General features: G+C 50.2%; 6 protein-coding genes and 2 non-coding genes across 8 annotated transcripts; 2 read left to right on the top strand and 6 right to left on the bottom strand.

The window, feature by feature from the left end:
• Positions 1 to 708: 708 nt before the first annotated feature.
• On the bottom strand, positions 709 to 1,450 carry M431DRAFT_235519 (hypothetical protein). Its single transcript, XM_024913672.1, has 2 exons — positions 1,378 to 1,450; positions 709 to 1,326 (listed from the first exon to the last, which is right to left on the bottom strand). The coding sequence occupies exon 2, from the start codon at positions 1,300 to 1,302 to the stop codon at positions 787 to 789; it is 516 nt and encodes a 171-aa protein (XP_024770812.1). The 5' UTR covers positions 1,303 to 1,326; positions 1,378 to 1,450; the 3' UTR covers positions 709 to 786.
• On the bottom strand, positions 1,426 to 2,164 carry M431DRAFT_235524 (hypothetical protein). Its single transcript, XM_024913673.1, has one exon. The coding sequence runs from the start codon at positions 2,050 to 2,052 to the stop codon at positions 1,549 to 1,551; it is 504 nt and encodes a 167-aa protein (XP_024770811.1). The 5' UTR covers positions 2,053 to 2,164; the 3' UTR covers positions 1,426 to 1,548.
• A 3,044-nt stretch (positions 2,165 to 5,208) lies between these two features.
• On the bottom strand, positions 5,209 to 6,923 carry M431DRAFT_8391 (hypothetical protein; the record flags this gene model as incomplete). The annotated part of the gene is made up of 4 exons (XM_024923368.1): positions 5,209 to 5,371; positions 5,463 to 6,070; positions 6,136 to 6,677; positions 6,734 to 6,923. The coding sequence occupies 4 exons, from the start codon at positions 6,921 to 6,923 to the stop codon at positions 5,209 to 5,211; spliced, it is 1,503 nt and encodes a 500-aa protein (XP_024770810.1).
• A 799-nt stretch (positions 6,924 to 7,722) lies between these two features.
• M431DRAFT_t154 lies at positions 7,723 to 7,802 on the bottom strand. Its single transcript has one exon. It is a non-coding gene; the product is annotated as a tRNA-Arg (tRNA).
• Positions 7,803 to 7,953: 151 nt separating this feature from the next.
• M431DRAFT_t153 lies at positions 7,954 to 8,033 on the bottom strand. Its single transcript has one exon. It is a non-coding gene; the product is annotated as a tRNA-Arg (tRNA).
• Positions 8,034 to 9,223: 1,190 nt separating this feature from the next.
• Positions 9,224 to 11,496, top strand: M431DRAFT_498393 (hypothetical protein; the record flags this gene model as incomplete). The annotated part of the gene is made up of 2 exons (XM_024917687.1): positions 9,224 to 10,877; positions 10,934 to 11,496. 2 exons carry the CDS (start codon positions 9,224 to 9,226, stop codon positions 11,494 to 11,496), a joined length of 2,217 nt encoding a protein of 738 aa, XP_024770809.1.
• A 1,749-nt stretch (positions 11,497 to 13,245) lies between these two features.
• Positions 13,246 to 14,322, top strand: M431DRAFT_540002 (hypothetical protein; the record flags this gene model as incomplete). The annotated part of the gene is made up of 1 exon (XM_024921058.1): positions 13,246 to 14,322. The coding sequence occupies one exon, from the start codon at positions 13,246 to 13,248 to the stop codon at positions 14,320 to 14,322; it is 1,077 nt and encodes a 358-aa protein (XP_024770808.1).
• A 1,208-nt stretch (positions 14,323 to 15,530) lies between these two features.
• On the bottom strand, positions 15,531 to 16,390 carry M431DRAFT_235411 (hypothetical protein). Its single transcript, XM_024913671.1, has 2 exons — positions 16,303 to 16,390; positions 15,531 to 16,163 (listed from the first exon to the last, which is right to left on the bottom strand). The coding sequence occupies exon 2, from the start codon at positions 16,033 to 16,035 to the stop codon at positions 15,673 to 15,675; it is 363 nt and encodes a 120-aa protein (XP_024770807.1). The 5' UTR covers positions 16,036 to 16,163; positions 16,303 to 16,390; the 3' UTR covers positions 15,531 to 15,672.
• Between the last annotated feature and the right edge of the window lie 3,877 nt (positions 16,391 to 20,267).

The following is a 20,267-nucleotide window of genomic DNA, read 5'->3' as shown; positions in this document are numbered from 1 at the left end:
AGAGAGATGGAGGCGGCCTTTTTGTCCAATTCTCACGCCCACGTGTCTGCAGCGTCTTGACGGAAACTTCCGATAAGAAATACGTTAGGATGGAGGAACTGATTAGGTGTAAATGACTTGCCAGCTAGAGTCCATCAGCAGTAAACGGTTTTAAGAATTTGTTTGATGGTCTTATTGTCTTGGAGGCGGCGTTGTATTGTTCAAGACACGCTGGGGCATGTTTAGAAAATGAAGGGGGAGGAGGAGGCTAAAGGTGCTGTGCCTGGGGCTAGCGGGAATGGATTGGCGGTTCCTGAGCACAGCTGGAGGTGCTGTGTAGATCGGGTTATAGGGACCGCACTCTGGGGAAGGGCTTCAACACAATTTACAATTCGGCCTGAACATCTCCTCTACGTATTGTGCTTTAAACAGATGGATCAAGTTGCGGGTAATTCCTTAATTGTTTCCTCTTTCTTTTGTCTCTGGAGACTGGCCGTGGTGGTCGGCTGTACTTTGGAGCGAGTATTACTTCGTGGTTGAATGGATTCTCACGACTTACACCGTGAAATGACCTCCCAAGCCGCCCGCCCGATCGGGCCGCACGAACCGCCTAGAGTTGCCGCGGATCAGACATTCCGTCTTAGCCGTCTGTTTGTCCACACGGCAGTTGTTCCCATCGTACCATTTTTCCTGCAAAGAGGCATTTAACCTGTAACAAAATATAGTGCTCTCCGTGGTAGTCTCTTGGGGGAAAAAAAAGGCTCACGGACTCAGACGCCGCATTCTGCAGCCCGTTCCTTACGGTAATCAAAGTACAAGTTCCCTAAGGGGGCCGGGGGTCAGAGACAAAGTGTCAGCTGGCTCAATATTGGTCCCATCCATCGCGAAATTCACACTAGTTCTTTTTATGTGAGGAATAATGAGAAGAGTGAAACAAATCATATCATGCATTCGCTTGCACACGGGAGAGATCACAATATGCACACAAGGAGGGCGTACGGGTGCCGCAGAGACGCGTCCCTTTTTGGGGTAGCTCCGTGGTTGTACTGGGAATATCGCCCAGTTGAGCAGGTCCGCGCACACGAGTAAGGGAACTCGGCTGGATGCTGGGATATTGACGCTCTCTCTGTCTCTGTGTGTCTCGCTTGAGGGGGAATATGCGAGGGCGGCTGTTCCTGAAACTAGGTAGATGGGAGATTCGGATATCCGACCGCCATTGTCTGATCTTGGGGCAATCATATGTTTCTCCAAACTAGTTCCCAAAGAGTGCCATCCTCGGACATCCATGCCCAGGGCCTGGTCAGTCGAACCAAGGCTGGGCATCGTTCAATTCATGCAATAAACCGCCTGTCATTGTGGCATCAGTGAGGTGAGGGGGAACGCATTCTGGGGGCTTACTGCGGTTGCATCTCCGAGGGAGCATTCACTCTACTTGCCGCTGTCTCATTCACAACTTTCACCCCCAATGGCCCCGAGCCGTAGCCGTTCCGTGCAGAAGCGCGGGTTGGAGAAAGGACGAGGCCAAAGAGGATTCGGAGTTATGGTTCACATGACCTCTGCAGAGTGGCACTATCGCGCGAGCCCAGCCTCCCTTCTCGAGTCTAGACGCAGGGCAAAAGCGCTGAGAAAGCTGCGTATACAACATGCGCGCGTGTACATCTTGCATGCGACTGTTCCATATGGAGAAGCATCCAGATTGGACGAATCGATATTTGCTTTTCTGGATTTAGCGGCCAGTAAGAGCCATGGGATTGTATTACATAGGACGGTATGGGCAATGTACAGGTATTTTCGCTGCGCTTTGCGCGGCAAATCAAACTTGCCAAACTGCAGGGAGTAAATCCGTGCCTGGGGGAGAGGGGGAAGGGACTCGGAAGACGGATTTATTGTTTCTATTGGCCGAAGGATCACTGATTCTATTGGCTGGACAGCAGCAGCTGAAGGAAGCAAACTTGGACAGGATAGGATGAAATAGAGAGAAAGATACAGACAGGCGAAGCAGATTGATACCGCTCTTGGACGACTGGCGAGGATTGGAAGGACAAGATAAGGCATGGATGGGCACATGTGCATGTAATGTACATGTATGCAATCATCAAATAGCACCGCCAAGGGGGAACAAAGATTGGCTGGGCTTCGTATTTTACTCTACTGCACGCCTTTTCTGTCATCTTTTTTGTTCGGGTTCATGATTACACAGACGCTTCGTACATGTGATAATAAAAGGGGAACCCAGAAGAGCTGAGGCAGCGCAAGAGACACGGGAGAGGGACTAGGGGATCGTCCGCTACCGCCTTTTAGATCCCATTACGGAGCCTCCCACGACGGCTATTTCCGCTGACTGGGCGAGTTTCGCGAGTAAGGGAAATCGGGGATCCTGGTATTGGGACATGGGATGAGGAGAGATGCGGGCGCTGGTGTAAGAGAAGGGGACTGGGCGTGGTGGCATTGGCGTTTAATAATAGCAGCACAGCGCAGCATAGCATAGCACAGCATTTCGATCCTACATACCTGCACGCACGAGCATTAGCATTAGATGCAATGTACATACAACTTCATTTATGAGCATGAAGAAATATAGTACTCGTAGGCAATGCACTGCATTATACCTGATAGCTCATTTGCCTGTGTTGCAGCTTAGCACGTCCCTCCCCCTCCCCGCATCTTGGCGGTCCAAATCCGCGTCACATCGCGTCGGCCAGTCGCGACGAACCTGTTCTTCTCACGATGGCCTCTCGTTCGCCGTGGGTTTTTGGGGGGAGGGGGCCGTGGGATCAATGGCATCCATGGATTCTCCATTTTGGCGCGCTACTCCGCACCTGAGTGAGCGCAAATAGACGTGCTGTAGCTACATGTAATGCCTGTTTCTATCCCGTACTGTACTCTTCGCTGAGAATCCCAGTAGTATTCTCGTTTTCTAATACATTATCCCGTTATTTGTCATTGGATGTCACTCACTTATACCGAGCAGGAGTACCGATTATTACAGACAAGGCTGATGCCTCCTGTCAGACGCTACTCCGCACGCTGCATTCGCCGCTGACACAGCTCTCTATCTCTGCCGTCCGTAGATGCCCTCACAAAGCCGCTCGCTCTCCTAGCCCCCCTGATAGTTAATTCCACGATGCTGGCGAAGCTACGCGTACACGTACACACTGTCCCTGGGCTCTGTATTCCAAAAGATACAGGGCATCCCGCTCATTGGTTGATAAGCCGGCCAGCCTTGTCCATGCTTCCCAAGCCTTGCCCTGTTGCCGTCCGTCTCCATCATTTCGACCCCAGAATTTGCCGTCATCGCCGCGCAATGATGCAATGCGTGCCTGTCAACATCACACACTCTCTTTCTTCAGCTAGATACCCATGTATCCGTAATTGGGACAGCAATGTTCAAAAAGAAACTCTCCTTTTGTTCCCCTCTTTCTTTTAATCCACATTCAACGGCCCCCCCCCAGTCGTCATCATCATCGCGATATCGAGCACACGCCCAAGAAGAAGATGCACTTTGGCCCTAGTCGATCGATGCATCGGCAACATCCTCGCACACAGCCTGTCTCACCCCCTCCCAAACCTGCTCTTCACTAACATCTAATCTGTAGACATAGCCATCATCTATATGCAAGCCTTGTTCAAAAATAAAACATTGCAGCAAGCTATTCGCTTTCCTTGGTTAAATACCTACGCGACATAAGCATTTACACACACACACACTCACCCTGGCCCATTTCTAGCCCCCTCGCTTGAAAAACAGATGCAACCGCAAATCTCCCCCAATTCAAGCGTCGGATGCAGCACTCACGATATTCACGAATCCAGGGAATCAAAAAGACATTCACTTATCCAGCACAATCTGAGACCCCCTGTCCCCCAAACTAGCAACATGCCCCGTGTCGTCATCGTGCTCCCAAACTAAAAGAGCGAGAGAGAGAGAAAAAAACGACCCTTGTTTGCTTTGGTCTCATTTCTGCTCGCCCGCACACGCCCTCCTCCGTATTTCTGATATCATCGTGCAGCAGATTGTTTTAGCTCGGATGCTACTACACCCTTGTCTCCTCCCATACCGTGAAAAAAAAGAAGGAAAGAATCTCCGTATCGCAAAAAGAGACGGACGCTTTTTAGTACACGTATCGAATTTTTTTTTTTTACATGGGGGGAGGAGGACACCCACTTCCGTGTGTGTTGACGATAAGTCTATTTTTAAGCCCGTTTTGGACCGTTTGACAGCAAAACGGAAGAGGTTGACGATATAGCGCGCATGAACATTGCGACTATTGATACCGGGAATGGAGGACTCTCGGGAATCTCACGGCACGGCTTAAAATTTTGCGTTTTTTTGATGGATCCCTTTTCAAAGATGAGCCCATTGCATGATTCCATCCATCAGCTCATTGTGATTGCCTCGGCATATTCGGGCGTCTTTCGCAATCGAAATACCTCAATGCCTTACTTCAATGTTCCCACGTGTCTGTCTGTATTTAGATAAACAAAGACAAACAAAACAATCTCCAACACCACGAAATATCCCCGACTTAGATACGCTTTTCTCCCTCCACCCCCAGTTTATACAACTATCCAGCAATACCACCAAGAACCCACACATCCCCTCGACTGTCTTCTTAAAAACCGGGGCTCGTGAATCGTAACACATCTGGGCGTATGCCTAAAGGCACCTTTATCCCGAAAACCCCAAAGGGTCCCTCCTCGTTCAGTCATGATGAGATGATGCATGGCTTCTGTATGTATGCACTACATCATTTCAGCAAAAAAACAAGGTGCATGAACCAAACGCCCTCGGTACCTACATCATTAGCATCATTGGCAACCGGGTCACTTGCCTTAGCTCGCGTAGGGGTCTGAGCCAGACGAGAGACGGACGTCAAGGGGAGGGGCGTTGGGCTATGAAAGCCCAGGTGGGTTTTGTGTTGGACAGGCTCAAGATGAGAATGGTGCGATGATCTTGATGACGCTGGTGAAATGCCGTGTTTGATGTAACCCGGCTTGGTTGGCATTAATGGTGTTGAGAGATACCACCTCATCATGATACATACAGTCTTGACGCAAATGTTGCCTAATATCTCATATCCTAATACAGTTTGACAAAAACGCCCAGTTGCTTCATCCCTCCCAAATGCTTCCCTCTATCTTGTAGCCCATGACAGCATGGCGCTGCCATCTGTGTCACTCCCTTATGTAAAACGCGTAGCCAACGTGTAGACAATGTGTAAATAATGTTTAGCCCTCCATCTTGACATCAGTCTCCTTGCCGAGGTTTTTCAGCAGGTAGCTTCGTTTAAAGTACTCGTTGGGATGTACAATTGTCTCGAGCTGATTAGATGTCATGACACCCTCATCCTTTGCCTTTTTAATCTCGGCCTTGTGTAAATGTTCAAACACGCTGTGTAGTTGAATTAGCCTCGCCGTAATAATTGCAGATCGTGCTCTTGAAATGTAAATCCCAAAGACAGGAACAGGGGCAGGCAACTTACCGATTACATGCCATGTGAAACTTTTGATTATCCTTGTCTTCTTTGACACCCTGCAACACTGATCTGTCAGATACCCCCATGGATTGTACCAAAGAAGTCAAGTTCTCCAGATTAAAGTGCCGGTACGGGCAGCCGTGAGCCTCGCCAGGTCCCGGAGGATGCTCAGTGAGAATCTTCTGACAGCTAAACGGGCTATAGCCGCCGCCTCGTCGATTCGTGTCGCCACCAACGTCTCCGTAAGCGTGGCGAATGTTGTACCGGTATTCCTTGTTGAATGTGTCATCTGTCACCTTGTGAAAGGCGCCCCGCCAAAACGCGAGACACTCTTCCAGGTTCAAGCCGATACCCTTGAGGAACAGCGTGTACTGAAGACGACCGTAGTGTTTAAGGTGAGCATCGCGACGCAACGACCGATGCAGGTTGGACATGCATGCAGGGAAATGCTGCGAAAGATTGTCGACGTTGGCAGCCGAGATTTGCGCGCCAGTGGGCGCCGTCGACCCAGACATGTAAGCCGAGTCGGGAGTAATGAAGTTTTTGGAGAGGTGGTTAAGGATGGGCGTCAACCGGTCATCTTCGTCAAGCCGTGGCAGAGCCCGAGCTGTGAGCTAGTCATTGAAGATGTCGTGTCAGTCGACTGAAAAATTGTGATGGACAAGGCCGTGCGACTCACCTCTAGTTGTCTCTCAAGCCGGCTCGTGAATTCTGCTACAACCATGCTCGATTGCTCTCTCCCAGGCACATATGCCTTTCCAGCTTTCAGGAACACACGTCGACTCTCCACCAAGTCGGGCACTCGCTCCCAGTCCACTTTGAACCATGTCCCATCCTCGCTGCTACCCTTCTTTCCGCTGACCATGGCTGCCAGCTCGGCACCATACCGTATCTTCTCATCCTCTGTTACGGGCTCCCACCAGTCGAGATCTAAGCTGGATACGAATGTAGATCGCTCGCTCAAATCGTCACTGTTGAATCGCATTCGGAACAGCATCGTCTCAACACGAGCAAATCTCCGGCGCAGGTCTTCGGTGGAAGAGAAGGCGAGCCTCAAGATGAAATGGCTGTAGTGATCCTTTTGTCGTTGTGAGAGCAGCTTCGTGTTGCTAGAGCTGTTGGAATCGAGAGGGAGGTATTTGTCGAGGATGGGCTTCATGTGGGTTGCCGTCTCGGCAGGCGATCTGTTGCGAAAAGAGCATGCCTCAAGCTCGGCGAGGACTGTGCAGTGTCAGACTCTGAATATTGCATTATAGTAGTGAGTAGCCTTGAATTACCTCGTAGTCTGTCAATGGCCCATTGCTCAAACTGCTCGAGCGTGATGTCTGCTGTTGGGGCATCTGCGTAAAAGTTCAAGCGGTGGGGGTACTGCGTGTCCTGGAATTGCGGCGTGGCAAACTGCTTCTTTCGGTAATCGACGACATTCCGCCTCTTGGGGTCGATTCTGTTGTAATCCTGTCGCATCATGATTGCTAGCTACGTGTGAAGCTAAAGCTGAACCTGATGCTGTCGAGGTGGATTTTTGGTGGTTGAGAGTGGCAGAAGTGTGGAGGGACGCGACTTGACGCGTCTCGACGTGGGGCACGGCTCGAATCAATTAAAACACATGGTGCCCGGTACTTGTCTGGCACTACGATTGACGCTACGGCCTAGGTACCGGTACCTTGCATCAGCAACACCAAAAGTTTCCAGGTTGGGCATCTCCATCTTGTCAATAGCTCAGAGCTCAGCTACCTCTAACTCGTCGATGCAGCCCATTAAAAAATTGAATTGCCAAGGAGTATAATTCAATATACACCAGCATTGTCTGTCCTAGTACACATTCGGATGCTTACATATTGTAAAATTGCGTGTGCTTGGGATACTTGAAGACCATTAACTCTGCCAAATCTCTTTCGCAAGGTCATGCGTCACATGTACAGGATCAAGTTCCCAATACTTTCTCATACCGAATCTCACGTTCAAGCCCTTGTTCGTCACAATCAAGTGTTAGGATAGCACAGACAGCTGCTGATAACATGGATGCTGGCAGCTCGCTAATTGGACCCCGAAGCACCTTCACCTTGACGGTAATATCGCTTGGCTATCACAACTTGGCAATTTGGCATTGACCTTTTGATCGAATGACCAAAAAGCATCAACGCAGAGTCACGGGCACGCATTCGCTTACCCAAAGAGGGAAGCCGGATGGAAATTCCACAGAGGCAAAAGAAGACGAAACAAAAAAGAAATTGATTCCCCTTGCGTGGAATTGAAATCGATCTCGTGACCGAGACAGGGGTCGAACCTGCAACCTCCTGATATACTTGATCGTAGTCAGACGCTCTGCCATTGAGCCACACGGCCATTGAACTGTGGCTGAGGAGCAGGGGTAAGTGGTTCAAGAATGCTTCGAGCGACGAAACTGAGAAAAATAAAACAAAAACTCGACAGTCTCAAAAAGAAATTCCCGTTCCAATCCAATGGCGAATTGAAACAGGATGTGAACTTATATCATTGACCGAGACAGGGGTCGAACCTGCAACCTCCTGATGTACTTAATCGTAGTCAGACGCTCTGCCATTGAGCCACACGGCCGGGATCTTGTCACGTGGAGATAGCCTGCTAAAGCGACCCATGAACTGAGATGAGATGAGATGAGCGACTAACTTCAAGGATACCAGCAAAGTGTTGAAAGTTATTGGCGCTAGCTCAGCCAATTTGTACGTTATAATTCAGCCCCCGCTTTTCCAACGAGTCCACTTGTTCGCCAAAGCCGATGCACGTTGCGGCCCTTCGGAGCGGATGACGTTATGGTGATAAGCTGGGGATTTGTATCGGAGCATCACATGCCCCATGATTCGACAGCGGTGTTTCTTTTTCTTTTTTAATCTTTCTGGGCATTGTTTGCCCGCCGATCTGAGTTTTCAGTTGTCCCGGCTGTGGCATGGAAGTACCCGCTAGTGGTACAATACCGAGTACGGTACCGAGTACCTCCCGAGAAAAGCACCTACCACACTGGACACAGACTGGACACAAACATCAAATGGAACCAAATTTCGTGGAATGGGCCTTCAGGTTGCAGCAACTCTGCCTGTTAGGCCTCTTAGCAACGCCGTAGTCCCTCTCTAGTCGTGCCCAGTACTTTATGTAACGTACCGCCCGGCCTGATTCGGGCTAGCGCGGGCCTTGTAGCCCCCGGTATCTCCCACCTGGTGGTCGCCCTACGGCTGTGGGTGGGGCCCGAGTCGCTGTTGTACCTGCTACACGCTTCTGTACATGAACAGGGAGTAGACCCGCAGGCATGTCATGCGCTTCGCTTGTACCCGGAACGTCGTCCTTTGGATCGGACACCACCAACGTCGTTTCGTTGCACTGACTCCTTCGCGACAAGACAAATCTCGACTCGCAAAACGCTCTGTCTTCTGCCCTTTTCGCTCTCTCGGCCCGTCATCCGCCAATCCTCCGCCACAGAGGCACCGCGCAGAAGCCCTAGATGTCACCGTTATAGGAGAGCGCCGCTCTGGTTTTGGTTTTGCCCTGCCAAACCCCTCACTTCTCGACTTGTTCCCTCCGCGACGGTCCCTCCCTCGCAACGCCCTTGTTTGGAACGACCGCGTGCCTCTTTTTCGTCCTTCTGACGCTGCTCCCTGCACAACTCAACGCCTCGCCGCCTCCAGCCGTCGATACCGGAGCCTTCGGGGCGACATTGACCATCGACGCGGCGTCCGCAGCCGCCTAGCCGTACGTGACAGCCCTGGCCATGCCGGTGGCTATGAGTCGCATTGATGGATGCTCATGTTCGACAGGCTTCTGACCGGGACGCTTCTTGTCCAGCCATGAGCAATTCTCCTTTTCACCCGCCAACCTCGATACCCCACGATGGCTTCAATCCCCCCTCGACGGCAAGATCTGAGAATCTGAACTTTACCCCAAGCTCAAGCTGTCTGTCCGAGATTCGACCTGACGCCCAACGCGCTTTTGTTCCAGATGACGAGTTAGCCTTGGCAGCCAATCCTCCGCCGCCTCCTGTCAGCTTCCAGGCTACAACCATTGCTCCATCGCCTCCAATTCAGTCTACTCCATTTGAAGATGCCGGCCATCGAGGTAGATCGTTTCTAGACTCTAGCAACTCTTGTCACGATGCAACTTCATCCCTCCGCATTTCCACAAACGTTGCACCTTCTTCTTCTTCCTCTACAGCTTCTCCTTCTATCTACCACCGCGAGTCTCCCACTGGACATACTAGTCTCTCGCCCATTCGCATCCCCACTCCCTTGAATCACAAATCGTCTTCCAACAGCATACGCCTTCTGACGCGAACCCCGAGTCTCAAAGCCGCTCTCGCGCATTCAATTGGATCTGCTAGCGGTACTAGCAGTGTTATTTCAAGTCCCATGATTACGGCAATGGGCGACGTGACGCCATTGCCGAGTCCACTCTTATCAGGAGAATCCCCTGGACCGTGGAGGAGGCTGGCGGTGGGCTCTGTGTCCCCGCCTCAACACCGAAGTCTATTGAGCAGTGTTGGAGAGGATTTACCTACAATGGGAGCTCCAGTGGGCCCAATGAAGAACCAGAATGCCTCAGCCTCTTCCTCAAGGCGCAAGGCATATGCCAGCCTAACAGAAAGCAACGAGGCTAGCCAAACTTTACCTAAACCTGCTCAACAACATCAGTCTCAATCTGAATCTCAACCTCACACAAGAAACCGGAGCCTCAGCGAATATACCCAGCCGGATCCCACAGCCATTCCAAAGAGAATTGTCTCCGTGTCTGGGCCTCATGCCAAGCCTGATTCTCAAGGTCCCCAGATGAGGAGAGAACAAAATCTGGCAGAGTCCCGCGGCCTGTCTCCCAACGTTGCGAAGCCGCCGACGCCCCCTCCCAGCGAGAGCTCGAGAGACTCTACCGACGCCGCCGCAACCTCACGATACGAGTATTTTGAAGCCTTTGACCGGCATGATCGAAAACGAAGGCGCTGGCGCTCAGTGCGAACTGTGGGTCAAGGCACATTTAGCAGAGTCGTATTGGCTACCAGTCAGATGGATCAGCCTAAGCATCTCTCTGCCGATTTAGGAAGTACAACCATGACCGACCCCCCACTTGATCGAAAGACATTGGTTGCCATCAAGGTGTGCGAGCATGGTCCTCAGGGGGGAGCCAGTGAAGAGCGTGTTGAGATGAGTCTCAAGCGAGAGCTGGAAATCATGCAGAGCATTCGACATCCTAGCCTGGTCAACCTCATGGCATGGAGCATAGAACCCACGAGGGCCATTCTTGTCCTGACCTACTGCCCTGGAGGAGACCTGTTTGACGTTGCTACTGCCCACCGAAAGCTCTTGACACCGCCTTTGATGAGACGAATCTTTGCCGAATTGGTCGGTGCTGTGAAATATCTCCATGAGCAAATGATTGTTCATCGCGATATCAAGCTAGAGAGTAAGCTCTTTGAATCGATGAGGGGGAACGGTAAACCTTGCTAACAATCTTTTCAGACGTTCTTGTCAATCTTACGCCCAGCGAACTCGCAGATCCATCAGTCGACTGGACCACATACCCACATTCAGTAATAGCATTGGCCGACCTAGGCCTATCAAGACGGATTGCAGAGGACGAGAAGCTCGAGACACGCTGCGGATCTGAAGATTACGCTGCTCCAGAGGTTATCATGGGCCAACCTTACGACGGTCGTGCTACCGACGCATGGTCGCTTGGTGTGCTGCTCTATGCCCTCCTCGAATCTCGACTCCCGTTTGATCCTCCTCCGGGGATGAACGACTCTCATAGAATGCGTAGTCGAAAGAGCCACCGGATTGCAAGAGGCGAATGGCGTTGGATCGAGTATGGCGGTGATGACGGCGATCATGAGGCTAACGAAGCCCGTTTCAAGGAGAGAGGTCTACTGGACGCCATGAACATCACAGAGGGTCTTCTCAAGCGTGCACGAAGCCGCTGGACATTACAGCAAGTATTGGCCACGCCGTGGGTGCAAGGCGGCATTGCCGTTGATGGTGGCATCCGCTTCAGAGAAGAAGCTGGAGGGGCTGAAGTGTGCTGAGTGTAGACCATACCAGTGGCTGCTTTCATGTCCTCATGTTTGCTGAGGACCTTTTCTCTTATTTCCATCCCGGCACGACGCAGCGAGATGAACAACCGCCTTCTGTTCGCTTGCTGGGCGTGATACTTTTCTTTTGGGCTCAACCACCCGTCGGCCTTTCGTTTTATTCTTCTCACCAAATTTTCAACCTTTCTTTCTTTATTTTTTCTTTTCAAAACATCAGGACTAAACTGGCGCTAACATTCAATTTACGCGCTATTGCAAAATCAACCACGGAAATGGACAGAAAGCCCATATGATCAGGAGTTATAGGGGCGGTAGAAGGAAGAAAAACACTATCGCATGAAACACACTTTTGAAGCTCTAGGCAATGGAGCACTTTGGATGGGAGGACGGAACGAGTTTCAAGTAGAAGAGACTATGCGGGACATGTATCACATCACGTATGACTCTTTTAAACAACAAAGGGGGAGCAGATTGGGGTGTTTGGTTGGAATTATGGTTGTCTTTTTATGTATTTCGGACTCTTTTTTTGCTGTTGACAATAAACATTACGTGACGTGTCGCTTGTCGTTTGGTAGTTCTGCTTCGACCTGGCCGGAGGGTTTGGTAGGTTGGTTGTATTAGTAGCTTTTTTTCTTGTATAGTAGGATTTTTAATTAGGGACGAGGTGTATATGTAATGGGGGATGCTGGTAGTTTGCATTACTTTTTACTTTTTAATATAATATATTTAATTGCTGAATTTTAACTGTGCCTGTTGCTGCTTAATATGGGTTTAACGTAATGTTTTTAGGCATGGACGGTTGCCTCCATTCGATTTGTTTATCTAAGCAGGGGACGAAATTCGGACAAACTTGAATTAGAGCCATGATAATTGTGCCCTTTCGAAGGGTGGTTCAAATCATTTGTTAGACTTGATGCACAATTCCTCGATGCCGTGGAACCATTCAGGCCGACGAATCATCGGCAAATAGACAAGGTAATGCAGCCCACTTGTGCCATATAATCTACACTTCTATCGCCAAACCATGTCAATTAGCTATACGTATTTCGATCTTTCGATTTTATCTAGACAATATTTTCTTTACTTACCTTACATATGTTCAGCTTATTCACTTGTGGTTTCTCTGGCCAATTGCTGCATCAAGTGACAGCCACATTCCAAAGAAGCTGTCAGCTCGACTAGCTTTCAGTTCTTATTGGAAAGCTTAATACAACTCATTATATAATTCTTTCAATGAGACAACTATACTGTCTATGCAGCTGAAACAGCTGAAGGATGTTTCAACTAAGTTTAAGCCAATTGTCGCCAACTTGTGAAGCTGAGGAAAGGGAGCCCCCCAACGCGAGGCTATCGTTTTGCCAAGATTTATGTTATAACTCAGGGTGGCATACCTTTATTTACCACGAAAAGAAGTAATTTCCACGCTTTAGCAACTAAAGGCAATAAACCATAACAATTGCCATCTGTGTTTGGCATCATTGCCCAAGAATTGTGGCTCTAGCTAGTTATCTATTACCACTACTTTACCCATTACGCTTCCAATACAGACATATCTCTGGAATGCTCCAAAACTTGAATTTTGTATATACTGTCCGATGCGCCAACATCAACAAAGATGCATATAACTATAAAATACATTAAAAGTCTATATATTCTGCCAAAAGGCTTGTTGTAATAGTTACTCACCATGAGACTACTTTTGAAACTCTCCTCTAACACGCCGTTATAGTCGAGGCTCATACGATGGATCGTTGGAATAATCACAACAACTTCCTCGAAGACTCCGGGAGGATGCGAACAGCTACGTCTCATAACAAACGCCAATATTTAGAAAACTATAATACCTATATTGCCCCGAGACTCCATACACTCGAAGGCAACTTTCAAATCTGGGCAAATATCCTAGCAGCGATTCATCTCCCCGGAACAAACGGCACCCAACACGCAGACATCAACCTAAATCTCAACCCACAACATCCCGAATACGACACCACGTATAGAATCACAGACACGCGCGTATCTGTCCTCGCCGCCGGTTGTGTATGGCACTACCTCGAGCCCGTGAATAATCCCGCCGCCAGAGCAATACTGCTCTTCCGAGGGACCGCAACTCATCCAGCCGAATACCGTGATCGAAAAGGCCGTCTGAATGTTGAACCAGCTGGCGCCTGGGCTGATGGAAACTTTAAAAGCGTCGCATCGTTTAGCTACAGGGTGATCAAAGACAGAGTCTTCAATTGGATGAACGAACAGACTGCCAAAGGAAGGGATATCACTGCGGTAGGATACAGTCTTGGAGGATGTTTAGCTATGCGGGCACTTAAACATTACGCTGAAGAGAAACGACCTCGATGGGAAAACTCCGAGTTATATGCCTTCAGCGCTCCTGGTCTAGACACAAAGGTTGCAGCAGAGTTCACAAACCTATTTCAGGATCGTTACACCCAGCTACATACATATTGGCACGTCGACGACCTGGTACCAGTCACCGGGCATTACCCTATAACAACACCAAAAGCATACAGTCGCATTGGTCCAGATGGTGCCGTTCTTCCCAGAATTGGCGTTTTGCATACACATCTACTTCTTTTTATATCCGTCCAAGAAGGTTGGAATGTGGCTCTCGCGTATCCTGTGGCAGAAACTCCTCAGGAACCGAATGCTCCGAATATAAAGCGCAAAATCATAGGTTTCATGAGACGGCTTCCATGGGGATTTTTCGGAACAAGTCTATTGTCTCCTGTTGGAGGGGCTATAGTACTCATGAGAAAGTATTTTACACGCCGTAATGTAGATGATTGGTGTGGCCATGCACATTAAATATACTCTCATTGAGATCATTTTCCTTCTACAGTTTGAAGCCGTGTACAATAGTAAACTCGATCCAAGTAATCATATTTTGTATATCTGTATATAAATTTTCACTAAGAAACGTTTGCTTCTCTAAACACCATGTTCTTGGTTACAAAGGTATTCTTTCTCCGGGATCAAACACACGCCAATTTGAATTATGAATTAAATCAACTGGAATGTTAGTAAGGTAATAGTTGATGTCTTCGCTGAAATGTCTACGGAAAAGTCTCAGAAGTCGTCAACATATCAAGCCTCTGCAGAGGCTCATCTGTATTTGACTAAGAAACCTCGATTGCTATTCCCATCTTTCATCAATATTTGCAAACTAAACCTCACCTTACATCCGTCTACTCACTCATTTCTTGAATCCTTGTTCATGCACTTCTTGCCCTGTTCCAGTCAAGTCATGTTCCAACAAACTACAAATACATGGTAAAGTCTACACATCCATCTATTGCTCTAGCAAAGTCATTTCTCCTGCTGTTACCTTGAGCCAAAATCTCCTTAATCATAGACTACGTCGCCAGTCGACACGGCCACCTCCGCGCCATGTTGAAGTCACTCACTCCAAGGTAACACTCTTCTCTCCAACCAACTCTATCATCCCAGCAAGACCCTCTTCAGAAACAACCCCCAAGTTCCCATCAACCCTACCCAAACATCACCAGCCATCGATAATTCCACCAGAAAATTTCTCTCCATGTCGCCATCGTTATCACCATTGACACAATACTAAATATCCCTCGGCCCACTAAACCAACTTCCCATGACAACAAAAACACAAATCTCTCAAAAAAAAACACAAATCAATTTCACTATTTCACATCTTTCGAATAAACATTATGCTAGTCATACATCATACTATACCGCACAACGCCTCACATTCGCCACGCCGTGTCATCCATTCATAGTAAAAATAGTTCAAACCACCAGCATAATGACTCGCAACTCCCAACGCGGAATTGCATCCGCCGCTTATCGTCAGCAAGGTGTCTCATCCTACCACCAAAAGGCAAAAGGCAAAAAGGACTAGATGGGGACTCGAACCGACCCAAATTCCTAGACAAAACAAAAAGAGGCTGTGCTGGTTGGCATATACGAAATACCCATTGAAGGATGAAACTAATTAATGCAGCTGTGCGTCCTGTTTCCACTTGCCACGATAGTCTAACAGAGCCCGTGCGCGTTTTGCTATGCAGAAATAAAATGAACATCACATGTCAACGCCATCGTATGTCTTTTTTCCCTCTTCTTTCAGGTGAGCTGTGGTCCATCTTTTAGCATGACACATAGCTTCTCTCCCCTTTGCTCCTTTATCTACTGAGCCTCCAGATTGAGCCCGCAGTTGCAAGGGATACACCAGTCACTCGGGCGACTCCGACCAGGTGCCTTGTGCAATAGTGCTCGTCCAAACATCACGATAGCGTATTGGGAAAGGTAACACAGGCCGGCGTTTAGAGACACAGGGCTGAACAACAAACAGAATTGTGTGACACAGGCATACTGCAAGGCAACTGCATGTTCCTGCCGAGGACTCTGCTCAGGGGCATGTGACTTCTTCTCTCGTGAGGAGCAGCAGGTTGCTTCTCCTGACTCGAATCCTGCATACGGCCGCCATTTGCAGCCCAGGCGGCGGCAGCTAACAACCGGATGCTTTAGAGCGGATGGAAGCCGTGGCATCCAGAATTTTCCTTGCGAATACGGTTCTGAGACAAGCGCTGTGCTAGGAGAAATGTCTTTGCCTCAGCTCAAGAGTCTTCCCGCCCTCTACGAGATTCGGTTCGTCGCCGCCGTGTAACACATGACGCCTTCATTCCAGATCAGCAAGGCATGCCACTTGGGTTCGACGGCGTGGCACCCGCTCGCGCCGTAGCGTCACCGTTCGCCCCCTGAATGAGATTAGAACGACACCAGACGCGGAGAAGAAGGAAAGTCTGCTGCTCATACGGGAAACAGGTCCTGGATGGACGGAAACTTTACTGCCTCTCCCACTTTCGAGGCTTCCTATTGCCATTGCAGACTTAAGCGAGCGCCCGCTGTTGGTAAAAGACTCGACCTGGGCCCATTGATGGCACATTGAGCTTCTCCGCACGTTTTTTCCGCGTTAGGTAGATTGGCTCTGGGATGGAAATCCCAACATATCGACGCCAAGTTTGGGGAAAGACATTCGACTTTTTGACAGCAACAATAGTTCCTCTCACTCCCATGCTCGTTATCCTTGGCTCCCATGCTTAACGCATCCTTCAGAAACGATGGATGCGGCCCATCTCATCGATCTTGAACGAGGCTGGCCAGCCTTACCCCAGAAAAGGAGGTCGAAAGAATCCCCAGAAACCGCCACAGCGGACCGGCGGCTATCGTCGGGAAGCAGCATGCACTGTTTGGCGTCTAATGGCATGGCATTTCCTGGGGAAATGTCCACTCCGGAGGGCCTCTCCGGAAAATCACTACTAATAGAAATCAAAACCCCGTGTTCTTGGCTGCGGGTGTCATTGAAAGCGGCCTAGGATACGATGCAGCCATGCGTCTTGGGCCTCATCCTTTGGAATATCGTGATATCGTAGTTGGCCGCATGAGTAGAAAGTAGTGTAGGAGATTGACACCCGCGCGCTCCAAACAGTAGTCGTTATCGGCCAAGCGCAAAGTCAAGCTGGCACCACAGAACAACCCGACAAAGCCCGAGCCGTCCCCGAAAATTTTTGCGCAGGACGCTGGGCCTCGGCCTCCAAAAAAGGCGTTACGCGCACTTCAAAGTGCTCCAGATTTCTCTTTAGTCATGAGCAACGCACAAACTAACACTTGCCGCAAGGGTCTCCGACAGCCGGTACATGGCTGTTTCAACATCGGTTGATGAACCGGACAACCTTGCGGAAGAGGGAGCTGGAAACACAGCTCGCATTGACACGCTGTCGGCTCGCTCGCGCAACAAAAAGCAACAGGTGGATCGCTCCCAGGCCATCTCGGCAAGGTTCCAGCTTTCGGCGGCAACTTTGAGCTCCGCTTGTCAGTCCCCGCATCCAATATTGGCCATTTGGGCACGAATAGCACGCGCTCCTTTTATGTAAATCGGCAGCCTTCCGGTTAGATCCAAATCTCGACAGCTCTCCTCATCTCCAGGGTCATCTCCATCATACGGCGACGAAGAGACATGGGCTGTCTCAGCGTTGAATTCTAGACGTAGTTGTCGAATTTTTCCATTTTAGCAGCTGGCTTGGTTTTCAGGGGAATGTGATGCATGCGGCTTCCTCCCGAACTTAATAAGAGCGCCTCCCCCCGTCAAATCGGGATAACATCCCGGCATCCAGTCAAGGCCATGCGATTCGTAATGCTAAAACAAGCCACTTCGAGCAGCTGGCTTCGCTTGCCCACCACTCAACGTCATTGGGCTCGGCCTGGAAAGGGCCCTGGCAAACTCGGCTGACAGTACGAGGGACTAGCAGTACGGGCCAGGAGTGTTGCATGCCTCGGAAATCAGCCACGAAATTCATCAGACCTGCTCATAATGGCTATTTGTCGCGTTGCCTGCTCCGTACTTGCAGTTGCCGCCCACTTTGACTGGCGCCCTGCCCGCCCGCTCGCTGCCTCAGACAAGAGTAAAGACTTGCAGATTTTCACAAGCTGAAAATGCTGGACAGACATGACGTTGCTGCTGCAGGACTGTTATGCGAGTGATGAATCCTTTTTTGTCGCTCAAATTAGCTCATCATCTTTAAATGAGCTCCTTATCAGCAGCCGCCCGCGGACAAGGCTCGGTCAGTCATATTTGATGGTCAACCTGGTCAGTGATAAACTAAGGCACGGGAGGATTCTCGTGCTCCGTTGCTCGTACGAAAGAGTTACCTAGGCACATGTATTTCTCCGTCATGTGAAAGTAGCTCGAGTACCGCCTCTGGAGGTACTTGGACCATGTGGCTCGGCGACTGCCGCCATCTCATCGACGCCAAACACGTCGCATTAAAAGTCAATGCTTTGCATGCTAGTACAGTACTGTATGTGCTCTGGAAATTGTCCCCGTCCGCCAGATATTAGCATCATGCTGGTCTAGCTGATTTGGAATTTTCCCTCCGAGAATTTCGCCCTGTCCTCTGCATCAGGGCGACCGACATCAAGGGAGAAAAAAAAAAATTCGAAAATGGCGTAAACCGCCGGGGCTCTTGCGCTAGGTGGACGCCGCCAGAAGAGATAACGCCAGCTGGATGTAGCACGCACTTCGTAATTGCACGCGATTTTTTTGCCGCAAGCCTTTTTTGCCGCAAAGTCGTTTTTCCCTCGTAGGCAGCGGGTCTGCGATGCTTTGGTCAGAGAGGCTCTGCCCCACTTGGGGGCAAACCGTTGGCCACTGAAGATACGGCCTCGCTGCTAGCTCCATTCCAGACAGGTTGAAAAAGAGGGCTCTATAATATATGATGTAGGATTTCAAGCGTGCTTATCGACGATAAGGTTCTTTGACGACGGGCCATGGGCGCGAATTGCAGCAGATACGGGAACGCTTTTTGGCACAGGCTGGTGCTGTGAGATCTCGTGAGATGCCACCCACACGAGCAAGCCACAGTGCCCAGGGAAACGGATTCAAGGTTGTATCTCGACACCAATCAACCCTTGCTAGTCCCGCAGAAGCTGCTGACACCAAGGTCTCGGCGCGGGTCAGCCCCAGACCCTCGATAGGCTTCGTTTTCGACCCACGGCGGTGGCCGAAGGCGCCAGCAACATGTTGCGCCGTACTCCGTGCTTGTACCACCGCTGCTGAATCGTGTTGCGCCCCACAGTGTCGTCTCCTCACATCCCACGTCCCCCAGCTTGTTCCTTGACTGCGATCCGTCTTTGTCACATACAACAAGCCATCATGGACAAGACATTGTCGGCCCGGCTCCAGTGCTTGGTCACGCCCACCGCCCATGACAGAACGCACGGATAAGGAAGAATGCGATCCGACGGATTTGCGACACGCTTTGGGCGATCCTTTCAGCACAAGGCAGGTCGCGGCAGTGCCGCCAACGGAGCAGTATACCATAAACTGTTCAGAGAGTCGCCGCCGCTGGCGAATGGCTGGCTCATGTTGCCAAATCTTGGAAGAGCGTGTGCCCTCCGCTTGGACGTGCTGTACGGATCCTGTTTGGCGCTCTCCCACATTCTGCGCTCATCCATTCTGCTGCCCATATGGGTTTGCGGAGTGGTGCTATAATAGTTAGCGTACGGAGTTGAGACTCGGGGTGACAGCCACATGCACCCAGTACGTACTCCCGTATCTTGAAAGCAGCAATCTGTGTACACCAAGACAAGGCCATTGCAGTAGAACCAGAAAGGAACATCTATTTAGCGAACTTGGCGGCTTTGGTGTGAGCCCTAAGCCTTCCCGCCCGCTGGCTCGGTCACTCCTTTTGAACTGGTATTGGTGGCCCGAGGCAGTCGGTTGTACCGGTGCGAATCGTAGTGGTGGTGGTTCAATCTGTGGCGTTGTCTTGTCCCTCGCCTTGAGTGGTTCGCAAATCTCTCAGCAAGCCTCTCGTCTCTTCGTTCTCACACGACAGCCTACACAGGGTGCGGAATCCTTCTGGAACCGCCTAACAACGGGCACTGTCGAGCTGTGCGCCTGAAGACATCGCTGCGAGGCGAAATGCCATCATTGACTGCGTCCGAGCACAGTGTCATTGAGAATATGGCACCAGGGGGTCAGTATCAGAGCGCTGTCATTGGTGGTTTTCCCTGGTGGGTGGTGGCTTGAGGCCATATCACCTTCTTTTTCTGGCCGATGGTGGCATTCCCACACGCCGACCCCCCTGGCTACTCCAGCTCAATGGCCGGCAGCCCTACTTGCTTCCCCGGCCTGATTATTTGCTTCGCCATCGCTGTTGCAATAGTCGTTAGCCACCAGCCTGCATTAGGTTACATCCCCTCCAATCCAACGTTTGGCT

This window comes from Trichoderma harzianum (genome assembly GCF_003025095.1).
Source record: "Trichoderma harzianum CBS 226.95 unplaced genomic scaffold M431scaffold_12, whole genome shotgun sequence".
Classification (NCBI taxonomy): Eukaryota; Fungi; Ascomycota; class Sordariomycetes; order Hypocreales; family Hypocreaceae; genus Trichoderma; species Trichoderma harzianum.
The sequence above is the reverse complement of the archived record's forward strand: the minus strand, read 5'-3'. Positions and strand labels throughout refer to the sequence as shown.

Coding starts and splice junctions, on each gene's coding strand:
- M431DRAFT_235519 (XM_024913672.1), bottom strand. CDS start 1,302: ATGCCCAGCCTTGGTTCGACTGACCAGGCCCTGGGCATGGATGTCCGA.
- M431DRAFT_235524 (XM_024913673.1), bottom strand. CDS start 2,052: ATGCACATGTGCCCATCCATGCCTTATCTTGTCCTTCCAATCCTCGCC.
- M431DRAFT_235411 (XM_024913671.1), bottom strand. CDS start 16,035: ATGCCACGGCTTCCATCCGCTCTAAAGCATCCGGTTGTTAGCTGCCGC.